Raw genomic sequence first — 19532 nt, 5'->3', positions numbered from 1 at the left:
TTACTGGCGATCCCAATCAAACATGGAAACATACAAAGACGTGGATTATAGACGCAATAAATATTACAAACCCCAAGGAAATCCCAAGGAAAGAAAAACACTGGATGACTGATGAGACACTGAACCTAGTAGAAGAACGAAGAAAAATTAGAAACAATGCTTCAAATCCAACAGGAACTGAAAACAAGATAGCAAATGTAAACAGACGCATAAAGTCATCAAGTAGAAGAGACAAAAATAATCATATTAAAGAAATATGCAAACAACTACAAGAACACGCCGACCGTCAAGAATCTAGAGAACTGTTTGCCAAAGTAAAATACTTAAATAAAGAGTTCAAACCACAAACGTAGATAATTAAAGATAACTTGGGAACGATCATTACCAATCCAGAGGCCATAGCAGCGACATGGAAATAATATTGTGAAATGTTGTTTCATAGTGACCATGAAGACGTGAATCCAGAAGAAATAAATGACGAAAAAGAACCACATATTTTAAAATCGGAAATAGAAACCGCAATTAAAAAATTAAAAACTGGAAAATCTTAAGGAGAATCATGGTGGAAGCACTTAAAGAACGGGGAGACATAGAAATTTAAGTAATGTTCAAACTGTGTAATGAAATTAGGAACACAGGACAATGGCCAGATGATTGGTGTAAGCTCACTTTCATACCCATTTATAAGAAAGGCTCACCAACTGACTGTAATAACTACCGCACTATAGCAATGATCTCCCACGCAAGTAAAGTTCTGCTAACTATAATTAACGAGAGATTAAAATCAATACTTCTACCACAGACTCCACAAGAACAATGTGGATTTGTCTCTGGAAGAGGCACAAGAGAACAAATTCTCAATCTCGGACAAATTATAGAAAAATCTAGAGAATTTAATCTAGAAACATATTTGTGCTTCGTCGACTACTCGAAAGCGTTCGATAATGTAAAGTGGCATAAAATGTGGGGAATACTGAGAGAAATGGGTACCCCCGAGCATCTAATATACCTACTGAAATAACTGTATATCAACAACACAGCAAACGTAAGAGTCAATAACATTCCGATAATTTTTAACTAAAAGCCGGTGTTCGTCAAGGATGTATTATCTCTCCCACGTTATTCAATATATATAGCGAACACATCATGCGCATTGTATTCGACGAATGGCAAGGAGGAATATCAGTCGGAAGCCCTAAAAATCAGTAATTTCAGCTATGCTGACGACACTTTAGTACTAGCATCATCAAAAAATGATGTTGAATATATCATGAACAGACTAGATACTATTAGTCGTGAATATGGACTTAAAATGAATGTACAGTGAAATGGTAAGCCGTTTCAATTACTTAGGTTGTGATATCACAAACAATGGTGGACGCGAAGAAGAGATACGTCGACGCCTTATAATGGCCAGATCAGCAACGGTCACACTTACTAAAATCTGGAAAGATACGGACATAACCATGAACACGAAACTGCGCCTAATACGGATGCTTTCTATCGCTACCTATGCGTCAGAAACTTGGACCATTAAAAAGTCTGACTCACGACGTATAATGGTCTTTGAAATGTGGGTATATCGTAGAATGATGCGCATACCCTGGACAACACATCGCACAAATGTCTCAATATTGACAGAACTCGATATGAATACTAGGCTTACCACAATATATATATATAAAGAACCCGAGGAAGATCGTCACTTCGATGGTCAGACCAAATAACCAGATATATATATATATATATATATATATATATATATATATATATATATATTTTCTTATATATATATATATATATATATATATATATATATATATATATATATATATATATATATATATATCTTAGATATCTTAGACAGTGAAGCATGTTAACTTAATTATTAATTATTTCATTCAAAACTTTTTTTTTGCTACGTCTATTGCTACTAAAACGACATGATCATCGTATCATCGTCCCTAAATTGTCGGATGCCTTTTTTATCTTCTAAAGGCAGTGTCCCATTAAGGATGCCTTGGCGTGTGGATGATAGATTTAGGGTGGAAGGCTACATCTGTACTCAGACCTCCCAAAGGAGTCGTGCTCACAGATAAAACCATAGCACCATGCCTACCAACTTAAGTCCACCTCCTCAACCGGACTACTCATCGGTATATCACGTAAATATCTCGTCATTTCTTACTCTCTCTCTGTATCTCTCTCTCCCTCTGTCTCTCTCTCTTTCTTAGTTTTGCAGTACACTCCTCTCTAGTATTTCCTTCCGCGCATTTCATCCAGCCTGGAATATTAGAACTTAATACCCTCGTCCAGGCCGCCCTATGTTCGTTTTTCTATTCTTCCTGATACTTGTTTATACTGCTATTTCTAGTTACTATTTTCTCCTGCTCATCCTTTCTGCAGGTTTTTGCCCTTTCCTTAGCCATCAGGTAGATGGGTAACACCTCTGCGATCACTTGCATTGCCACCGTTGATGTTGTTCTGTATGCACATGCTAACCCTAGCGGTACTTTCCCTTGGGCTTTTTCTAGCATTCTCCAATATTTTTTGATGTTAATTATTTTATGATGATACTTTCATTAAAATTCTTCTTTTGGCAGTTTGCCTCGTATCTAGAACTACCCCCAAGTACTTTACTTTTTGGCAGGTAAAATCCTTTCTCCCTTCAATAAAAAAACTATATAGTCTCTGGCCCTCGGACCCTTAAGGATCATTGATTGAGTCTTTTCAGCCACCAGTATGAGGTCGCTGCTGTCCAGCCACGTCTTTACTTTGCTGAGATCTCGGTTGTCGGATGCCTGACGCTGCTATTGTAGCTTTAAATCTCCAAAATTGCATACCCCCTTGTTGATACGAAACGGTTCTTTGTATGTAACCCCTACTAGGGTGAAGTATGCATTAGTTTTGAAATTACCACACCTTAACAAAGATTTAAGTACCTGGAAAAAACCGCGAGATATCTTTACTTCTGTGTCATACACGAAGTGAATAAGACTGTTTTTAACATAAACCAGTAATTTTATCTATCTATCTAATTTGTAAGTGTCCCGCTAACATAAATTATCTATTATTATTACAGGCCTATGGATAATACTTTTTGCCTTGTTGTTGCGGCACTTTTATTGTTGCATTTGATATACCTGCTGCGCGGCACGTGCAGTATTGTGCTATAAGTAATTTCACTCAATTACAACTGTTAGTACAGTTGGCTGATATCTTCCGTAGATAGATAGATAAATTTAAAGAGTTGGCCTTTTGGCCTATTCCACTGCGACCTTTTTAGATCTATTGTGGTCCTCTAGTCCTAAATAACATTTTCTAGCCTGACCCTTTTTAAAAAGTCTAATAGCTTTGAGACTGTACCTTCCATGTAGCTATCTGTCGATGGATTTTCTTCTCCTAATGCAAACAACCGCACATTTGTCAGACTGTCACACTGACATAGAATGTGCTCTGCTGTTTCTGCAGGTCATCATCTGATAATCCCATCAGCTTCAAGTGCCTAATTAGCTTACCTGTTAGAAGACCTACTATGGCTTTGTTGACTGTTTTCCTGGCTTTGCTTATTAGGTCTGCCGTAAATTTTGGCCTTGTAGCCGTTCTTGTTACTGTCTTTGCAACGCCGCGAAAAGGGTTCCGGTCCAATGAATGGCGTTGCTGAACCGTGTTTGGCCATTTCATCTACTTTTTCATTATCTTTATGATCGTCGTGCCCTGATACCCAGGCTACCGTAACCTTGCTACGGTCTCCTAGTTTATTTAGGGCACTAACACAATCCCATACTAGCTTAGAATTGACCTCTACAGAATTGAGTGCCTTAAGTGCTGCCTGACTATCTGTGAAGATGGCAACTAAACGAAACGTTCTTTCCTGCCTTTCTGTTTCTTCCACGCAGTGATGGATTGCCGTTATTTCCGCTTGAAAACTGTCACATCCTTAGATAAACTTTCCGGGAAATATATCTCTTAATTTGTCCCTACTATGCCGGCTCCGATTTTTTTGAGCCATCCATGTACCAGGTAGCATCAGCTTGTATGGTTACATCTTCATTGCAGTCTTCCCTGCCTAGTATCTTAATTGTAAACTTATTGTTAAAGCTATATCTCGTAGCTGTTGTATCGATAGGTTGCCCCATCATAATATCGGCTTTTAGCTCCTTGGGTAGCTTTCTGTTGTCAGCATCATGCATCTGGCTTATATGTTGCTGACTACTGATCACTGATCTGGCTTTGCCCTGTATAAATATATGCAGTGGTGGTAGATTCAGCAGGACTTCCAATGCTACTGTAGGAGTTGTTTTTATGGCCCCCGTAATACAGCCTTTGTGTATCACCTGGCAGCCTTATTGCTTCCACTTGCTGCGTCTTAGTCCACTACTTCACCGAGCCATAGGTTTAATAACCCTTGTGTATCACCATAGAGTCATTTTGGGTTTAAGTCCCCAATTCTTACCGCACATTCTTTTACATCTGCCTGTATTCCATGTAAGCCTGTGATCAAAATACATCCCATGGTATTTTATTTCTTTGGCAAATGAAATATCTGTGGTAGTTTTAGGCCTTATAGTGTTGTTTTTTTTTTTGGCGAAGTTGACGATTTGTGTTTTCTGAGCATTAACTATCAGTCTTTCTTGTTTACAGCAGTCGTCAACTATATTTAGGACTGCTTGCATTCTCTGAGACACCACCTGGGCAAACCTGTCCCTGACAACGATTGCTATATCGTCAGCCTATCCTAAACAGTAAAAACCTTCTACGCACAGATTTCTGAGGAGATCTCTATCAAGGTTGCCCAAAGTAGAGGGGACAGAACTCCTTATGGACAGCCTCCACCTAATTTTGCTTTGATCGTTGCTTAACCCAGAGTGGATATTAGTGTCCTTTTCCCCAGGGATGCCCTTATCCATCTGAATATTACCGCAGGTGCGCCTCGTCTACTCATAGCCCCTATCAAAGAGCTGGTAGTGACATTATTAAATGCCCCTTCTATATCTAAAATAGCGGTTATTGCTATCTCTTTGTCTTACATTGACTTTGAGATAAACCTATTTAGATCATCCAACGATCATCTTCCGTAGTACTATAATGTCCTTGTTTCAAGCTGGTATCTGTATGTTCCCTTAAAGTGAAAGCCTCTTACATCGACGTCGTGTGATAACAATTTTAAAATTTAGTATTTTTAATATATAATTAAAGGATTATTTGACCTTGCTATATGGCTAGTTCCAATTAATTTTAAGATGTTTTCGTTGATGATGTTTTCAATTACTATTAAGACCGAAAACGTTATGAAATTTTTAATCCTTCTGGATAATTTAAATATTATAATTAATATATACCATTATAGATTAGACGCTTTTACTTTATTTTATATAGTAATAACTAATAAGTTACACTTCTGTATTTTAGACCTTTAGTGGAAAACGAAGAACTCAAGCTGTTGCTGAGGCGATTGATTCTAACGGTATAATGTACTTTGGATTAGTCGGTGAAGTTAAAGTAGCTTGTTTTAATACCAGGATAGGAGACTATGGTGGTCAGGGTTCCGGAATAGTAGCAGATAATCCTATAACTTTGCAATTTCCTACTGGCGTAAAGGTAAAACACATATTTTATTTGTTAAAATATTTTATTATATTTTTAATTAAGTTTTACATTTTGAATATTAATTATAAATTTGTAGCAACGAAATCTTAAAGAATTTAAAGCATACATTAGATTAAAATAGAACTCCCTAAAGCAAGTGTAGACTCTTCTATATTTATCAGCGAAAACTTGTATAAGATCATTTCTACTTAAGAACTAAATTGGAACTATTGCTGTTACTGTGTGCTACTCAAACAAGCCCACAAATTGTTGTATTTATATTCCACTTGATTATAAATTATTAGTAGAAGAATTAGATGATTTTAGTTGTAAATATCTAGCTTCGATTAGAATTGTAGGGTATTTTTATGGACACAATATAATATGGAGATCCCATCGAACATTTAGTAGTGATAAAATTATTGAAAATATTATTGTAACAACATGCGTTTACTAATCTATACATTAAGCACATATTTTATCATATCGTTTATGTTGGGTAGTAAATAATATATATTAAATTATTGAAAAACAAGAATAAATGCACAACCAAATTTAAAAAGCTTTGGTAAGTTAGCAATCAAAAAATCTAAAATCAAACAAATCCTTTCAATTCGATTCCTAGGTGTAAAATAATAATCACAGGTTTTTTGAAATATTAAGTGAGAATATTAGCAAATAAAGTTGTTGGTCTTAGATTGTTATTTGTTGATTGCAATTGTGTCTTAGATGCAAGCTCATTTTAGTAATGCATTTTTAGATAATTTGGTACAATAACAGCCAAACCTTTCTAATCCGCTTAGATTTTGGAATATCTGAGATTTTGAAAAAAAAAATTCTCGAAGAATGTATAATATAATTTTTTCCAACCAATCTTCCATTACTTTTAAATTATTAGAAGAATGGCAAGGAGCGAAGTAATGAAATAAAGAACCAGTTGGGTATGTCCACACTGGTGTGATTTCACTTTCAACATGTGTTTCAACGTTCCTTTAATCATTCAAAAATTCAAAAAGCGTCAACGTATGCTTTCGCGTGTACGCTTAGAGGCAAGCCATTTACCTGTCCACATATAGTGCCTTTCAGTCTAGTCACGATGGATTAACGTGATGCTATTTTGCTAGGAGGACTTTATCATCATCATCATCATCATCATCATCATCATTAATCTGTATGCGTCCATTGCTGGAGGTAGGTCTTCCTCAGCTCTTTCCATCTGTCTCTGTCTTGTGCTGCTTGCATCCAGTTGTTGCTAACATGCTTCAGGTCGTCAGTCTAATTAGTTGGTGGGCATCCTCTGCTCCGTATTGCTTCTTGCCTTGGTCTTCATTCTAAAATACGTTTTGTCCATCGGTTGTCTTATAATCTGGCGACGTATCCTACCCAATTCCATTTTAACGATGCGATTTTTTCGATAGCATCTGTTGTTTTTGTTCTACGACGTATTGCTTCGTTTGGAATTTGGTCTTTCAGAGAGACACCCAACATCTGGCACTCCATAGCCATGTGAGTTCCGCGAATCTTATTAACTACCTTTTGTGAGTGTTAATGTTTCCGCTCAATAAGTGAGTACAGGTAACCCACATTGGTCAAAGATGTTCCTTTTGAAACATATTATGGGTAGATCCGAGTTAAATACATAGTTTAATTTACCAAAAACTGCCCAGGCTAATCCTATTCGGCGTAGAAGCTCACTTGTCTTGTTATCTCTGCTTAACCGAATTTCATGTCCTATGTACTTATATGATGTAGTCTGCATAGTATCCCTTTCATCAACAGCAATATTTCGATTTATTTGCGTCTTGTCCATACTAATCTTTAGTCCGACCTCCAAGGAAGCGTGATATAATTTTTCAAATAATATTATTTCATCATCCATATCGATCGGCTATAAGGACAATGTCATCTGCAAATCTCAAATAACTGAATTTCTCTCCTTTATATTGATACCATGCTCGTTTAGATGTGTCTTCTTACAAGTATGTTCTAAAAGCGTCGTAAATAGCTTTATAGAGACTGTCTTCTTGCCGTACTTCTCGCTGTATACAGAATTTATTTGTTTCTTGTTCAGATAGTCGTACGCCAGCTGTGCCAGTTTGCTAGATATGTTTGATTATGTTAGTGTAGCGATGTTCTATTTAGCATTCTGTCAATGCTTTTAACATTTTCTGATGGCTTATGCTATTGAATGCTTTCTCGTAGTCGACAAATATCAGTGCCAATGGTTTGTTGTATTCTGCAGACTTCTCTATCAGGTTCTTTATCACTAGGAGGACTTAGTACTGCATATTTGGTGTTAAACCTTTTGGTGCTCTTTTGAAAAGTGTGATATCAAATTTGTGATCTTATTTCTAACCGCTTTCTCATTAATTCCATACTTTTTAGCTAAATCTTGGTAAGCATCATTCCTTTTATTTTTGTTCGTGTAAGACCGTTTATTCGTTATTCATCTTACCACGACACTGCGGTGGAATTATCTGCGCTATGATAAACCGAGTCCAGGACTGGCCAATAGCTTTGAAATCACAGCTTCTAAGTCTCGTCTAACTTAACTAAATTCATTTATTTGTTATATTACATGATTATCTTTTCTCTTTTTGTTTTAGGTTGTGAGAAATAAACGTGGTGATGACGAATTATGGATTCTAACCTCTCGATTTCAAAAAGTTATTACAGAAACGCTTAATACGAATGAAATTAACTTTCGAATCTTGGCGGTAAAAATTAAACATTTAATACCAGGAACGCAATGTGCCCTAGGAACCTTTAAAATACAAAACGGAGAAGGATACAACCTATTTATTAGAGAATATAATGCACCTAGGTAGTAATTTTACGATATACTCACATATATTTTTATGTATCAAGTAAAATAAAGATTTTAAGACTGAATGTACGGGTTTTTATTAATCATCTATAAAACACAAAGATATAATGTACTTAAATTTTAACTGTGATCTTATTGTCCTTATTTTTTCTTTATTCGAAATTTACGATTTATATACGAAATTTACGTATTTACGATTTTTAAACTATATATATATATATATATATATATATATATATATATATATATATATATATATATATATATATATATATATATATTATAGTATTCTTCTCCTTCTAAGAAATCCAAAAGGAAAATGTTTTTTTATTTTATGATATCCAATATGTACCTACCCGATGAAGCTCTGAACCATGTATGTGTGTATGTATAGCGTTAACAGGAAGTTTAGGCCCATTACTGCGTGGATAGTTTCCATTGTTTTCTGTTCTTAGCAATCAGCTTCCAATTTCTGATTCCCATCTCTGTGAAATCTTCCGTCACTACATTTCTCCATTTCTTTCTTGGTCCTTTGCCCTTTTTTGCCCTTAGGTACTCTCCAACCAACATTTTTGACTAGTCTGCTACCTTGCATTCTTTCTAGATGTTTAAGCTATTCTAGTGTTCGTTTTTTTACCACTTTTGTTATTGTAGAGTTAGCAAACAATCGGTATACTTCTGCATTAGTTCATCTTCTCCATTCTCCCTCTACTACTTTTCCATCAAACATTCTGCGAAGTATATTTCTTTCGCATGCTTCCAATCTGTTCTGTATGGTTTTGTTCATAGTTCATGTCTTGGCAGCGTATAGCATTGTGGGTCTAATTATAGTTTTGTATACTCTTATTTTTATATTAAGGAATATATCTTTGGCCTTAATTATTTTGCTTATGGCTCCAGCACATCTTTTGCTCTTGGTCAGTCTCAGGTTGACTTCAATCTCTTCGTAGTGATGTAGATGTGGGGACTGCTACTAAAAAAAAAGAAGAAAAACCGTTACGTTATGAAACTTCTGAGTTACGATGATTAGAATCGGTATTTAGGTGGTCTGATAAACGTTCTCCCAGTTATTTGTCGATAAATTCGAGTGGGCACAGGGACACCTAATCTTGCTTCTTATTACTATTGTGTTAGGAGTGGACCTGATGGAGACTTTTGCGATATGCAAGTATGTTTTAAAGCATTCTTATCCATTTATGGAAATTCTGCTTTCCTAGTGCAAAGAATTCGAGAATCACTGGCCTTAACTGGCACTGTACCATAAGACGCTAGAGGAAAACACGGAAATAGGCCCCACAAAATTTTTGAAGATACTATCGTCAAAGTGACCGAATTTATTGGTTTCTTCAAAGGAAGAAAATTGCATTACTTCCGGAAAAAAGTAAGGAAACTTATCACCCTGAAGAACTCAACATAACTTTACTATGTACTATGTTACATACTATGTACTTAGAAAAAAATCTCGATAATAAATTATTGTGCGACAAGTGTCGCGAAATTTTTAAAACAAAGTTTAATATTGCATTTCCTAGTTTTTCCTAGGAAAGACACCTGTAGCTACTTTTCGCAGAAAATAGATGCCAGCAGTGATGAATATAAAACCCAAATCTTAAATTACCAGAATAGCAAGCATGCCCTCTTGTTGATTCAAAACGGTTCTTTGTACGTAACCTCTACTAGGGTGAAGTATGCATTAGTTTTGAAATTACCACAACTTGACAAAGATTTAAGTACCTAGAAAAAACTTTCACTATTCTATTAAATCTTGGAGAAATTACAAGAAAAAAACAACGAGAAACAACTTCATCTTACGAGAAGTGAAAAATTTTATTCTGTGAAAAGAAAATATCGAAAATTGTCGTCAAAAGTAATCGATACCGAAGCCATAATCATAGACTTCCAACGATGTCTACTATAAACGGCAACTTAATTTTAGTTTTAGTAGTACATGTACTTTAATGTACATGTATTGGTCGATTCTACCTCTGTTTTCTAAACTTATGACGAATTGGTAGCAAAAAGGGGGCTAACGATGTGTGTTCGATGATTTATCACTTTGTGGATAACGTACTGTTATCTCAGGTTCAAAATTTGATAATATTTTGCGACTCTTGTGAAGGACAAAATAAAAAAAAACACAGTTTTTGCTTCCATCATTCTCTAGGTTTGAGTTTGTGAAAGTAATTTTTTCCATCAGAGGACATTCCTATCTAGATTGCGACCGGGACATGAGTTTCATTAATGACAAAGCTTATATGGAAACTCCGGATGAATGGAGAGAAGTCCACCGCAACAGCATAGTGAAACCGAAACCGTTCCAAATGGTGAACTGTGGGAAAGATATCAAATTTCTGAATTGAACTAACTCCAACAAGTATCCCAAGGAATGCCCAATGCCTACTAGACCTATTTGGGTGCCATAATATTACAACTCCGGAAGTTACTAGCCACAATCATCCCGAATCTTTGTACAACGGCCCACTTCCGAGCAAAGCTGCTAAGTTACAAGATCTTCTCCACTTGACCAAATATTTGGAAAAAGTAAACTCTAGAAAGTTATACACTGATTTACAAGGTACTGAACAGGAGGGAAGTTCGGAGGAAGAAACATTTTGTGACGCAGAAGCTTGAAGGTACTGGGGAAGAAAGTTCATGCTCCATGCCGGCACACTCAATTTTTTGTATGAGTTTCGCAAATAAAATATTTTTTTGTCTTCTCTTGATTTTTTCTCTGTAAACATGTCAACGTACCACTGAAAAATTTACCGATTTATGAGGTTGAGTTAAAACAATAGGGAGTTTTTGTAACTACCTAACGTAACGTATCTCCCTGTACGTAGAGAACTAACGTATCGAAGAAGATGAACGTTAAATTGAGAGTTAAAGTTCTGCACGCAACGTAACGATGGTGTTGCCCTCATCGAATTAGTGATTAACCAATAAATTGTCAGTGCCAGTCTTGTCCTTGTCATTTAACCCTATTTTTGATATTCAAAATAAATAAAAAATATTTTTTTGAACAATTTTTAATTTTTGAGATGGACGCGATATTAAATGTAGGTGCCTTTATTTATGATGAAGAAGACGAAGACATAGAAGATGCCCTTCTTCTCCACATCTTACACGACTATACGGCCGCTTTAATTTTGATACCATGTCTGATATAAAATGTTAAAATATTTTTCGCTTTTGGATTAAATTCCACCTTTCTGGATGGTCGTAAGAGTTCTTGCCTATGACTTCCTTCAACAAGAACAAATCATCCTCATTGCTGAAGTGAAGTCGTTTTCTACTGCTTTATTGCCATTATTTATAAAAATCAAAACAAATATAGGTACTTAATCACAAATGTGAAAAAACACGTACCATGTGTTCGGGCATTCGGTTACCTTCGGCTCAATAGGGATGCGTATGAACGTAACTTACCAGGCCGTTACGTTAGGTAATACGTATCTAGATACGTTAGTTCAATCATTAATGCGCATACTTATATGTTAAAAAGATACGTTACGTATCCGTATTTTGCTTGCACAAAAACTCTCTTAATTTGTTTTAATTTAAAACATTTCGGTTTTCATGAAAACTGTTTTTGTGGACTCAGATTGTTTTCCCCTGACCCTGAATTATTAATATCTTCGGTATTCTTCCTTTTTGATCCTTTTATATGTCCTAACCATCTTAATTGATGCTTTAACAATTTCTGATATCGTAGACTATTTAAAAATACTGATGACCTCGGCATCGGTTCTTCTTCTATATACTTCCCCCGTGTAATACCTCAAAAAATTCTCATCATTTTTCTTTGTCATACTCATTTATTCAGTTAGACATCAAACTTAGTAAAACCCAAGTTTAATTTAAATAAAAACATATTCAAATAAAATAAAAAACAAAATAAAATTGTTTTCTATAAAATAGGTAAAATAAAAAAACGAATCCTTTTAACTAAACCGAATGGATTTTGATACCTGGCGCTGCTACCTCTAAACAGAAATAAATGTTAGCGGTTTTCGGTTGGGTAGGACGAAGAAAGGTCTTTAGTCAATACTCAAAGATCGGGGAGCGGTTGACAGAAGCGATCGATTAAAAATAAACTGCAAGAACAGGAAGGACGGATCAGTACTCTGGGGTCGTATTTTCGAATTCGTTCGAGCATATTTCGCATACGAAATTAGAAGAAATTCGCTCGAAATCCAGTTTTTTATATTTTCGAATAGTGCGTATACGAATTTTTTCGTATACGACGACACGAATGGGTATGAACCATTCGAATTTCGATGCTAGTATACGATCAAACTAATTTTTGTCATTTCAGTTGTCACTGGGCCCGTGTACGTCAGATAAAATTTCAGCTGATAGTTTTTAATCGTTGTTTTAGATTGAACAATACAATAAAATTTACATTAATACCTACCATATTTTTACATTGAACTTTGTTTTTAATGGGTGGTTTAAATAATTTTTTAATAGAAAGAAATAGTTAACTCCCTTGCCGAGGCGATAATATTAGCGAAACGAAGAGGCAAGTTTACCAACCGATTCTTAACCATCTAGAGGACTATTCGGATGTACAATTTCAAAAATTGTACAGATTAACAAGGCCCCTCACAATGGAGTTGGTAGAATGGCTTTTTTTTGTTCGGCCGACACTGAACCACCATATTTCATGCCCTTTTTTACTTCTTGTTTTAGATAACAAATTCACCATAAACTAGGTTAAGTAAAACTGCCAATTATTCTTCTTTTTTTATTATTTAAGTTTTGGTTGTTCGAATTTGCAGTGTTGCCGGTGCAAATTCTTTTAGTATACGTATAAAATTTCGAAGGACGTTCAAAAATACAGATTCAAATTCGTATACGAATTTTTTCTTTCGAGTTAACTCGTATACGAAAAAATTCGATTGAATTCGAAAATACGACCCCTGGATCAATACTTCTCATCGCTCAGGGCCCTGATTCTATTTCATTTCGATGTCGAAATTTAAAAGCGACTACGCCATGACAGTCGCAATCGCTAGCGATTCTCATTCATTTCGATTGTAGTTAAAACTGGGGATATTTACTTTATCATTTTGATACTGCTGAAAATTTGGGTTGGCCCTGTTGTTTATTGGCTGCACTACGCTTGTTGAATGTTTGTTTTGTTTACGTTACGTGAACGTCTTTTTTTTCTTGTTTGAGTTGTTAAATCATAAATATTGGCCATTCTCAATTATATTTTGAATTGAAAGAAAAGATGTCAAGAAAAAAAAAGGCGATGTGGGAGATCCTTAAGTTATAACCACTAAGATTTGACTTAGTGGTTATATTCTAATATATTTTTAAATTTACTGCAGCTTAGTAATACTAACCCTAAACATTTTGGGTATCCTAGAGGCATAAACACCTTCTTCCAAATATGGTTCTAATACCCTTATTAAATAATTTGCAGCTTGTTTATTAAGCCGGAATTGCTGCCTAAATTGAGCATCACTTAGTGAAAAAGAATTTTGAGTATCCCGTAACATTCTTCTTATCCTCCGTTATGAACGTCGGATATCTAACCTCTCTAATTCCTCCAAAACTAGCAAATGTCCGTAAAACACAGCCATATTGATACTTTTTGCCTCAGTTTTCCTTGCAAGGATCAAAACACCGCCTACTTAAACTGAACCTAAGTTCACTTCTCCCAGTCCAGTCAGTCATGTCAGATTAATTTAGACTCGAAATGAAATTTCAACCACTTTCTTGTGGTTGAAATTAATTTCGATAAGTCGAAAACTAGTGACGTCGTTTGGTTAGTTCAGCTGAAATCCACAAGGTTCGCAAAGTCGCATTTCGACGTCGCCATATTAATTTCGACATGTTTTGAGTCGAAATCTCAATTAGAATCAGGACCCTGCACGGATTTTTATACTCTCGGCCGTATCGATGGCTATCGATAGTAATATTCAGCTATTGGTGGGAGTGCTGATACACAGAGAGGTAGCTGTTAGAAAGCGATGACGGCGTTCGGCGGCGTTATCGTTACAGGTTGTTTAGGTAGATCTTTAATCTTGTCAGTGATTGTGACAAGGACAGATAAATAATAGATCACTTAGCTCACCCATTACTAAATCAAGGCATTAATATAAACTTTTTTTATCCTTATAGAGATTAAAAATCCTATAAATATTTAAAAAACTCATATAATGAGGTCTATATTTAGGTTAATTTAGTGTTATAAATATAACAGTGCAAATACTATATTATCATATTTTATTTAAATAATATTTTCATAATCTGAAGATAAAAACATAATTGAAATTAAATAATTTTAGGAGATTCTTTTGATCTTATGGACGGTATCTTGGGAATGAGTCTGTCACCAAGCTCGGATGGAGGACAAAGAAAACTATTTTATCATGCAATGTCTAGTCCTACTGAAAACTGGATATATACAGCTCACCTTAGAAATGAAACCTTATCCCGTATCCCACAACCTCAACTATTTCATGTGAGTATTGTTAACAAAATTATTGATAATCTTCCATATATTTAGGGATTTAGTTTTATTCTTTATGTTTTCTTTTTCCTTGTAGGAAAAATATTTTGTAAAAATAACTAAAATACCTTATTCATGTCGTATAAAATTTAATGCGACGAAAATATGATCTAGGAGTAGGTACAATAAAAAAAATACTGGAGATAAAAGCCAAACCCGAACCAAAGCACAGACAAAAGATTTTACAAACAAAATATTTTAATTCAATTAGGTGTCTCCGGGCCTTAGGGTCACTGGGAATCCAACTACTATAAAATATTCATGTCGGGAGCCAATAAAACCTGTCAAAAAGGCGTAGCAATACTGGTACAGAAGAACCTGGCAAAATGTGTATATGAATACCTTCCAATAAATGACCGCCTAATTAAAATTACTCTCGATGGACAGCCAACAAAGATCCATGTACTACAAGTGTATAGGCCAACATGCAATGAAACAGATGAAGAAGTGGAAGGGATGTACCAATTATTAAATAGTAACATCGCTAATATACCAAAAAAAAAACCAGTCATAATATTGGGTGATTGGAACGCAAAAATAGGCAAAACAACAACAGAGGATCTGCTGAAAGGAACAGTTGGTGAATTTGGAATAGGTGAACTAAATGAGAGAGCAGAAAGGCTAATTTGTCATCGACACTGAACTTAGTATCATGAACACCATGTTTAAGCATCATCCGCGAAAACTATCAACTTGGACTTGAAGATGTAAACACTAAATAGATTATATTCTTGTCAGCAAACGATGGAAAAGTTCAGTAGTTAACGTAAAGACAAAACCAGCGGCTGATTGCGGAACAGACCATAAACTGTTACAATCCGAATTCCGTCTCAAATTTCGTAAAATAACTGAAACAAATAAAACAATTAAATACATACTTAAAGAGCCTGGAAATACAAAGAAACACTAAGACATAGTAACACACCAAACATTACTGGCGATCCCAATCAAACATGGAAACATACAAAGACGTGGATTATAGACGTAATAAATATTACAAACCCCAAAGAAATCCCAAGGAAAGAAAAACACTGGATGACTGATGAGACACTGAACCTAGTAGAAGAACGAAGAAAAATTAGAAACAATGCTTCAAATCCAACAGGAACTGAAAACAAGATAGCAAATGTAAACAGACGCATAAAGTCATCAAGTAGAAGAGACAAAAATAATCATATTAAAGAAATATGCAAACAACTACAAGAACACGCCGACCGTCAAGAATCTAGAGAACTGTTTGCCAAAGTAAAATACTTAAATAAAGAGTTCAAACCAGAAACGTAGATAATTAAAGATAACTTGGGAACGATCATTACCAATCCAGAGGCCATAGCAGCGACATGGAAATAATATTGTGATATGTTGTTTCATAGTGACCATGAAGACGTGAATCCAGAAGAAATAAATGACGAACAAGAACCACATATTTTAAAATCGGAAATAGAAACCGCAATTAAAAAATTAAAAACTGGAAAATCTCAAGAAGAATCATGGTGGAAGCACTTAAAGAACGGGGAGACATAGAAATTTAAGTAATGTTCAAACTGTGTAATGAAATTAGGAACACAGGACAATGGCCAGATGATTGGTGTAAGCTCACTTTCACACCCATTTATAAGAAAGGCTCACCAACTGACTGTAATAACTACCACACTATAGCAATGATCTCCCACGCAAGTAAAGTTCTGCTAACTATAATTAACGAGAGATTAAAATCAATACTTCTACCACAGACTCCACAAGAACAATGTGGATTTGTCTCTGGAAGAGGCACACGAGAACAAATTCTCAATCTCAGACAAATTATAGAAAAATCTAGAGAATTTAATCTAGAAACATATTTGTGCTTCGTCGACTACTTGAAAGCGTTCGATAATGTAAAGTGGCATAAAATGTGGGGAATACTGAGAGAAATGGGTACCCCCGAGCATCTAATATACCTACTGAAATAACTGTATATCAACAACACAGCAAACGTAAGAGTCAATAACATTCCGATAATTTTTAACTGAAAGCCGGTGTTCGTCAAGGATGTATTATCTCTCCCACGTTATTCAATATATATAGCGAACACATCATGCGCATTGTATTCGACGGATGGCAAGGAGGAATATCAGTCGGAAGCCCTAAAAATCAGTAATTTCAGCTATGCTGACGACACTTTAGTACTAGCATCATCAAAAAATGATGTTGAATATATCATGAACAGACTAGATACTATTAGTCGTGAATATGGACTTAAAATGAATGTACAGTGAAATGGTAAGCCGTTTCAATTACTTAGGTTGTGATATCACAAACAATGGTGGATGCGAAGAAGAGATACGTCGACGCCTTATAATGGCCAGATCAGCAACGATCACACTTACTAAAATCTGGAAAGATACGGACATAACCATGAACACGAAACTGCGCCTAATACGGATGCTTTCTATCGCTACCTATGCGTCAGAAACTTGGACCATTAAAAAGTTGAGCATGAGCACAAATGTCTCAGTATTGACAGAACTCGATATGAATACTAGGCTTACCACAATATATATATAAAGAACCCGAGGAAGATCGTCACTTCGATGGTCAGACCAAATAACCAGATATATATATATATATATATATATATATATATATATATATATATATATATATATATATATGTATATATATATATAAATATCTTAGATATCTTAGACAGTGAAGCATGTTAACTTAATTATTAATTATTTCATTCAAAACTTTTTTTTTGCTACGTCTATTGCTACTAAAACGACATGATCATCGTATCATCGTCCCTAAATTGTCGGATGCCTTTTTTATCTTCTAAAGGCAGTGTCCCATTAAGGATGCCCTGGCGTGTGGATGATAGATTTAGGGTGGAAGGCTACATCTGCACTCAGACCTCCCAAAGGAGTCGTGCTCACAGATAAAACCATAGCACCATGCCTACCAACTTAAGTCCACCTCCTCAACCGGACTACTCATCGGTGTATCACGTAAATATCTCGTCTTTTCTTACTCTCTCTCTGTCTCTCTCTCTCCCTCTGTCTCTCTCTCTTTCTTAGTTTTGCAGTACACTCCTCTCTAGTATTTCCTTCCGCGCATTTCATCCAGCCTGGAATATTAGAACTTAACACCCTCGTCCAGGCCGCCCTATGTTCGTTTTTCTATTCTTTCTGATACTTGTTTATACTGCTATTTCTAGTTACTATTTTCTCCTGCTCATCCTTCCTGCAGGTTTTTGCCCTTTCCTTAGCCATCAGGTAGATGGGTAACACCTCTGCGATCACTTGCATTGCCACCGTTGATGTTGTTCTGTATGCACATGCTAACCCTAGCGGTACTTTCCCTTGGGCTTTTTCTAGCATTCTCCAATATTTTTTGATGTTAATTATTTTATGATGATACTTTCATTAAAATTCTTCTTTTGGCAGTTTGCCTCGTATCTAGAACTACCCCCAAGTACTTTACTTTTTGGCAGGTAAAATCCTTTCTCCCTTCAATAAAAAAAACTATATAGTCTCTGGCCCTCGGACCCTTAAGGATCATTGATTGAGTCTTTTCAGCCACCAGTATGAGGTCGCTGCTGTCCAGCCACGTCTTTACTTTGGTGAGATCTCGGTTGTCGGATGCCTGACGCTGCTATTGTAGCTTTAAATCTCCAAAATTGCATACGCTCTTGTTGATACGAAACGGTTCTTTGTATGTAACCCCTACTAGGGTGAAGTATGCATTAGTTTTGAAATTACCACACCTTAACAAAGATTTAAGTACCTGGAAAAAACCGCGAGATATCTTTACTTCTGTGTCATACACGAAGTGAATAAGACTGTTTTTAACATAAACCAGTAATTTTATCTATCTATCTAATTTGTAAGTGTCCCGCTAACATAAATTATCTATTATTATTACAGGCCTATGGATAATTCTTTTTGCCTTGTTGTTGCGGCACTTTTATTGTTGCATTTGATATACCTGCTGCGCGGCACGTGCAGTATTGTGCTATAAGTAATTTCACTCAATTACAACTGTTAGTACAGTTGGCTGATATCTTCTGTAGATAGATAGATAAATTTAAAGAGTTGGCCTTTTGGCCTATTCCACTGCGACCTTTTTAGATCTATTGTGGTCCTCTAGTCCTAGATAACATTTTCTAGCCTGACCCTTTTTAAAAAGTCTAATAGCTTTGAGACTGTACCTTCCATGTAGCTATTTGCCGATGGATTTTCTTCTCCCGATGCAAACAACCGCACATTTGTCAGACTGTCATACTGACATAGAATGTGCTCTGCTGTTTCTTTTTCGAGGTGATAGAACCTGAGCAGGTCAACATCTGATAATCCCGTCAGCTTCAAGTGCCTAATTAGCTTACCTGTTAGAAGACCTACTATGGTTTTGTTGACTGTTTTCCTGGCTTTGCTTATTAGGTCTGCCGTAAATTTTGGCCTTGTAGCCGTTCTTGTTACTGTCTTTGCAACGCCGCGAAAAGGGTTCCGGTCCAATGAATGGCATTGATGAACCTCGTTTGGCCATTTCATCTACTTTTTCATTGTTTTTATGATCCTCGTGCCCTGGTACCCAGGCTACCGTAACCTTGCT

The 19532-nt window shown here is 35.7% G+C and overlaps 1 protein-coding gene across 1 annotated transcript in view; it reads left to right on the top strand.

Moving 5' to 3' along the window:
* Positions 1–19532, top strand: part of LOC140446566 (uncharacterized) — a 106816-nt gene that overhangs the window by 33169 nt on the left and 54115 nt on the right. The window contains exons 7-9 of the mRNA XM_072539130.1: positions 5413–5601; positions 8196–8413; positions 15824–16184. Coding sequence (XP_072395231.1) covers positions 5413–5601; positions 8196–8413; positions 15824–16184 — 768 coding nt within the window. The remainder of the gene's footprint in view (positions 1–5412; positions 5602–8195; positions 8414–15823; positions 16185–19532) is intronic.

This window comes from Diabrotica undecimpunctata, chromosome 7 (genome assembly GCF_040954645.1).
Source record: "Diabrotica undecimpunctata isolate CICGRU chromosome 7, icDiaUnde3, whole genome shotgun sequence".
Taxonomy (NCBI): Eukaryota; Metazoa; Arthropoda; class Insecta; order Coleoptera; family Chrysomelidae; genus Diabrotica; species Diabrotica undecimpunctata.
Note: the sequence above shows the minus strand (reverse complement) of the source record. Positions and strands in the feature narration are given on the sequence as shown.